We start from the raw sequence: 6,410 nt of genomic DNA on the forward strand, positions 1-6,410 counted from the left end.
TTTTTATCAGCTGTTTGGACTCTCATTCTGACGGCACCCATTCACTGCAGAGCATCCACTGGTGAACAAGTGATGAAATTTCTCCAAATCTGTTTTGAAGAAAGAAACAAACTCATCTACATTTTGGATGGCATGAAACTGAGCAAATGTTCATTTTTGGGTGAACTATTCCTTTAATTTAAGTAAAATCAAAGTTCAAGTCTACAGCAATGAGTTCATTGCTCTTTCTGAACATTTTGAACATATGAAGAAAACTGAGCTGCAACTTTGAAAGAAAAAAAATTATAACAAACAAACAAATCAATCTTTTACCATTGTGATACACACTTCTTTAACTTTAATCTGGACTGTAGCTACTACCAGTAATCAGACTCTCTCTCTCTCTTTCGGTCTTCATGAAGTGTTGAGACTCTCTGCCTGGATTTGTCATTGAATCAGTCTGCTTTAAAAAAAGCCCATCTGTAAGTCAATGCGGTGGCTGGGCCGTCAAAGAGGCCAAACATCAAACAAGGAATCATCTGGAAATTTATTCAGACAGTGTACTCGCTGTCCAGAACATTATTATTAATATTCAGCCTCATATTGTTACGTGTGCTCACATGAATTATGTGCTGAGAACATTCCTCTTATTCAAACATGTGACAGAATCTTTTTGAGTGTTTCGTCTTTTCAGACAACTCAGATCATCTTTCGTGAAAATGTGGTGGTAGAACATGCCTCAGGACAGCCTTTTTAAAGATATTTTTCTGATTTATTTTTTTCCACACATCATCTTTCTACAAAAAAACTAGAGTTTTACATAGACCATAAAATTGCTTTTGTCAAAGTTTCAAAACAAAATACTTGACAATAGGCTGAGTTCTGTGAAGCAGGTCAATGGGTTCAATCAAAAGAAGTTTTAAAGTAATAATAAAATATTTAAAGTATTTTTCTTTTTATTAAAAATGTTGTACACCTAAGGGTATTAAACAAATAGGTTTGAAATGATGTGCACTCATTGGTAAAACATTACTCACTTGGAATGTTTTATCTCACACACTGATGATTACTTCTTGGCTTTTGTTTAGTTATAATTGTCTCTTGCATCAGTATTTAGCTAATCTGAATATTTTGGCTCCTCGTAGTTCTCTTGAGGTTTTGCAAATTCTGTTCTTTCTCTTTTCAGGGTCAGGTTTGAGGGGACTTGTCTGAATAAATTGATTACTGTTAGTAAATCATGTGTCACTGAATCAATATTATAGTTTATGCGTCATTGTGGATTCATCAGTCCCCCGCAGCCGATGGACATACTGAGGAACAACTGAAAAACTGCAAACTGTGAAAACTGTTATATATATATATATATATATATATATATATGTGTGTGTGTGTGTATGTATGTACTGTATATATCTTAACAGCCTTTGAATGTGTAAATCTATTTTTTATGACCCTGATAAACAGGATTGCATTTGCATTCATTTTGTGCAGTTGACATGTACCTTATATAAGAATCTGTCCAGATTATTATTTCCAATAATATATTTTACCTGACCATGGTGTCTTCAGACAGAAGATGGCATGTCCCAGTATGTTCTTCAAAAGGCTTGTCATTTTATAAATAACTAAATAAATAATAATTTCACTACGACCCCTTCATTAACGGTCATGCTACGGAAACGTCCACTTTTGGTATGGCAATGTCTTAAAATGTATTTCTTTTTTTAACATTTAAACTTAGACCACATTATTAGATTACCTTTTGACTTTATGAATACACATAAATGACAGATTAATGATGGAAACGTCCACTTTTGGTATGGCAATGTCTTAAAATGTATTTCTTTTTTTAACATTTAAACTTAGACCACATTATTAGATTACCTTTTGACTTTATGAATACACATAAATGACAGCTTAATGATTTTTTTATATTTTTTGTATATTTATTTAAAGACCACATGTACCCTTTTTTTGTCACTGGTGTTACCTTACTTCTTTGGCAATTTTAAAGGTTTTTATGAAATATTATTTCTCTTTTTTTTTCAGCACATGTAGTGTGCTGCAAAATGTACTGCAGAGTTGCCTATAAATGACCAACAAAGCAGTAAATAGATTCTTTATTAATTGGTTATCAAATGCAGGTATAAAAAGTTGTCTCAATACTGCATTTAATTAAATTATTTTACAAGGACTACAGCTTGTCATTGACAGTTTGATTCAACTAAATTTGAATTAAAACCTTGCAAAGCCTGAGACCAAGAAAAAAAGAACCTCAAATATCACATGAGCAATAATGTATATGGAAATCTATATACTTTCTGGAAAGCATTTATTAATATCTGTTGTTGGAACAGCCTTTACGCCAACCAGACACTGGCACAGTGTTTTACAAAGACAAATACACAAGTACATGTAATACAATCACACTGTTGACTATACTGTTGAAAATATAGGAAATAAATGCTCCTCAAAAACGTGTTAGTAAAAACAAGATATATTTAAAGTCTCATTTAATGCCGGGATCACTTGAGAAGGCCTGCAGAGAAGAAGTGCTGGTTACTGCTTAAAGGGTTAGTTCACCCAAACATGAAAATTCTGTCATTAATTACTCACCCTCGTGTTGTTCCAAACCCGTAAGACCTTCGTTCATCTTCGGAACACAATTTAAGATATTTTTGATGAAATCTGAGGGCTCTCTGACCCTCCCACAGACAGCAAGGTAACTACCACTTTCAAGGTCCTTGAGCGAGCGTGTGGCGGTGCCGGCGCTGACCCAGATCCGGCGTAATGTCTGGGTTAGCGCCGCCACACGCTCGCATCATTATACTGTCATGAATCAAAAATATCTTAAATTGTGTTCTGAAGATGAATGAAGGTCTTACGGGTTTGGAACAACACGAGGGTGAGTATAATATCTTAAATTGTGTTCCGAAGATGAACGAAGGTCTTACGGGTTTCGAACACAAGGGTGAGTAATTAATGACAGAATTTTCATTTTTGGGTGAACTAACCCTTTAAACTGGAAAAATCCTAAAAATACACAGAAATGAAAAATCTGTAGAAATCCCTTTTATTGGATTTTTTTGGCATTGAAAAATCAGGTCATTCACTCATGTGAGAAGCACTGTTTTCAAAATTCTAAGTAAATAACTTCATTTTAACGACCAAACGCTGGTCTACACAATTTTGTTCATAAAACCTTATTTAAAACTAAACACTTTAAGTACTATTTCAAACTTTAAGTACAATATAAAACAACAGGTTTGAAATCTTGTTAATCAAGAAAACTGGTAAAATGTGGCAACACATTATAAACAGCGAAATACAATAAAGTAAAATACATTCAAATCATCTCAATAAATCCACTGGACAACACTTGACAGGTAAGAAATGTTGTGGTCAATCACTTTCAGTAGTGCCCTACAAAAATTCATCTAAAAGTAGAAAATAAAATTCAGGCCAAAATCCTCATCACAGTTGGCATTTTAAGGTCCAGGTGATAAAGCTAAACTTCTCAATAAAAAATCAGCGTAGTGTAATTGCATAATTTTGAAAAGAAAGACCACAGCAGAAAGAGCATCTAGACAGTCTGAGGGCCAATAAGCAGCGGTGCTTCGCTGTGACTGAGAGGAGGCTGAGGTGGTGAGCTTGAGGCTGAATCTGTCTTCAGCTTGAGGATGTGCTGCTGTAGGTGTATGACCCAATCCTCCTGTATGGAGAGCGGCCCTCGGAAAACCTCCTCACAAAACCTATCAAATCATGCACAGATGATCGATTACCCTAGGTTTTTTATGGACATTTAATTACAATTAATGCATTATGACACTACTGGGGGGACAATGGAGGACAGATTCAAAATCCTTATATGCCATGAGCACATGCACAACTGTAAACTTTATAAAAGTATATAGATTTGTAAAATTAAAAAATGATTTTGTTTAAAGATCTTTTTTTTATTTTTTTTCATGTAGTACTGCCCTTCAGAAGCAAAATAAGATATATGATACATGTTTCCTACAAAACAAAATCATTGCACTCAAAAAGTTGCTTTTTTTTGGAACATTTTGTACTAGTTGTGTACGAGTCCCTCAATTGTCCTCTGTGTAAAAAGATGGATCTCAAAATCATACCATCACTGTTGAAAAGGGTTCAAATATGCAGAAGATGCTGGAAAAGCTAAGAATGTGCAGGATTTTTCTGTATGAAAGTGGACAGTTAAACAGTTCAGGACAAATAAAGGACCCATGAACTTATCACCAAAAAAAAAAAACATCCAGGTTAGGACACAAAGTATTAAGAATTAAATAATGTAAACTTTGAACATGTTTATTATACTTTGATTAAATTCAGCTATTTTGTCTTAAGGCATATATGTAAACATCTGTTAAAAATGGCATAGTCAGGGCAGTACTAAATAATATCAAGTAATTTAATTAATCCATCTTATTTAGTTAAAAACCACAAAAGAAGGTATTTTGAAGAATGTTGGTAACCAAACAGTTGACAGTAGCCATGGACTTCTATAGTATTAGTACTATGAAAATCAATGTCTAGTGTCAACAGTTTGATTTCCAACACCCTTTTTATCATCAACATAAGAAAAAATAATAATACAGGTGTAGGACAAGTGGAGGGTGAATATGTAATTGAGTAAATATCCCTTTAAGCTCAAAATATACTTGGGTTATTTTTTACGGGTATGTGCACGTCAAACACAAACCCTTTTCAAAATATACTTAATTTGATAGTGTGCATGAACATAGGCAGTCAACACGTGCACTAGAAAGATTCATCTTTGTCCAGCATCTGTGCTTTTTGTGTGATAAAAATATCTGGACTCCTTAAACTACAGTTATTAATTATGCACGTACTGTGAGGCACTGTATGCATCCTCTAGCATACGCATAAAAACCAAAGCATTCTTTGGGCTTTAATGTCAAAATGTTTGCAAACCCCTGACTTACAAAATCCTGAGGTGTAGACAGCAAAGTGGAATTGGATCAGGACCTGCTTCTCTGTGAGCACACAATTTTCAGTCAGCAAAACCACTGATTAGTGGTTTGAACTCACCTGCACTTAAGGGAGTACATTTTTCCTACTAGCTTTACTAGGCTGGTCTCTGGTGGTCTAGGCACCAATGATGGAATGTTTCCAGCCCGAGAAGGCTTTGAAGGTTCTGTTTCCCCAGATACTCTCTCAGAGTGAGATAAATGCTTTGGAGGACGCCGTTCACAGCCTAAAACAAGGACAGTGATTCTTACTATGCATATTAATGTTCTTTATTGGTTAAATTCAGTTAATACAAAATGTGAAGCCTTTGTTCAAACAAGAAATACATATATACCCCTTACCTCGAGGTGAACGAACGTTCAGTTCACTGTGGGCTGTGGGGATCTGGATCAGGCTGTTTGAGGATAGTTCATCTGATAAAGGCCATTTCTTGTGTGATGAGAAGGAGTGGCTCATCCCTGCTTTGCCCTCTCTAGTTGCTTTGGAAAGCTGGGATACCTGCAGCTGAGCTAAAGAGTCTCGAGCAACAGATGAACCTTTGTGAGAACCAAGACGGACAGACTCAGAGTCTGAGGAAGTGTATGGAGTGGAGGTTCTTCTAGAGGCCTACAACAGAGGGAGACAGAGACATTTTGTGAATATCAACGATACAAGAATTTGCTGACAACTTTGTTTATACAAATCTTAAGAAGGAACACAAATACTGCAAAAGAAAACAAATTAATCAGTATTTCTGTCAGGACCACTATCATCAAAGATGATTGACAATTAGCATACAGTTTGGATTGGCAGTATGGTTCTGTTCTGGGCAAGAACTCCCTGCACATCTCCATGCAGTCTAGCATGGGTGAGAGCAGGGAGAGCAGCGATAAACCCCCCCAGGTTAAACAGAACAGAACCAACATAAATGTATTGCAGATATCGTTAAAAGGCTGATTTATACTTCTGCGTCGGACCTACACCATAGCCTTTACGCCATAGGCTATGTGTCAGTTTTCATTTATACTTCTGCGTCGTTGTCCGCGTCAACGTGCAGTACACATGCAAACCGCTAGTTGTATGGAGGGAGGGGTTCTTGCAGACCAATCACAGCGCTTGCGGTCTGCGTAGAATTGACGCGCTGTTAGATTTTTGGAGAGGGGCACGTCAGACTACGGCGTATGGGTGTGCGTCTATGCGTAAGCTATGGCGTAGGACGCAGAAGCATAAATAAGCCTTAACGCTACGCTTGATTTTTGTAGTATCAGTAGGATCAGTATTTTCCTGTAAAAAAAATAAAAAAATAAATCTAAACATCCTTTGTAAAAGCTTTAAGACCCTCGAAATACACAATTTATTTAATTAATTTAATATTTATTTCAGTTTTTTTTTTAACAATTCCTTTTAAAGATATATAACCATTCAATATATTCAATATA

At 35.7% G+C, this 6,410-nt stretch overlaps 1 protein-coding gene across 5 annotated transcripts in view; it reads right to left on the reverse strand.

Annotated features, from left to right (window-relative positions):
* Positions 1 to 3,009: 3,009 nt before the first annotated feature.
* The window catches only part of LOC107660010 (protein Wiz-like), an 11,964-nt gene continuing 8,563 nt past the window's right edge, over positions 3,010 to 6,410 (reverse strand). For all 5 annotated transcript variants that reach the window (XM_016449146.1, XM_016449147.1, XM_016449144.1 and 2 more), the window contains exons 8-10: positions 5,334 to 5,598; positions 5,053 to 5,218; positions 3,010 to 3,731 (exon numbers count right to left, since the gene is read on the reverse strand). In XM_016449146.1, the coding sequence (XP_016304632.1) occupies positions 3,563 to 3,731; positions 5,053 to 5,218; positions 5,334 to 5,598 (600 nt within the window). In that variant the 3' untranslated portion in view covers positions 3,010 to 3,562. The remainder of the gene's footprint in view (positions 3,732 to 5,052; positions 5,219 to 5,333; positions 5,599 to 6,410) is intronic.

This window comes from Sinocyclocheilus anshuiensis, unplaced genomic scaffold (assembly GCF_001515605.1).
Source record: "Sinocyclocheilus anshuiensis isolate Anshui unplaced genomic scaffold, SAMN03320099.WGS_v1.1 scaffold55, whole genome shotgun sequence".
Classification (NCBI taxonomy): domain Eukaryota; kingdom Metazoa; phylum Chordata; class Actinopteri; order Cypriniformes; family Cyprinidae; genus Sinocyclocheilus; species Sinocyclocheilus anshuiensis.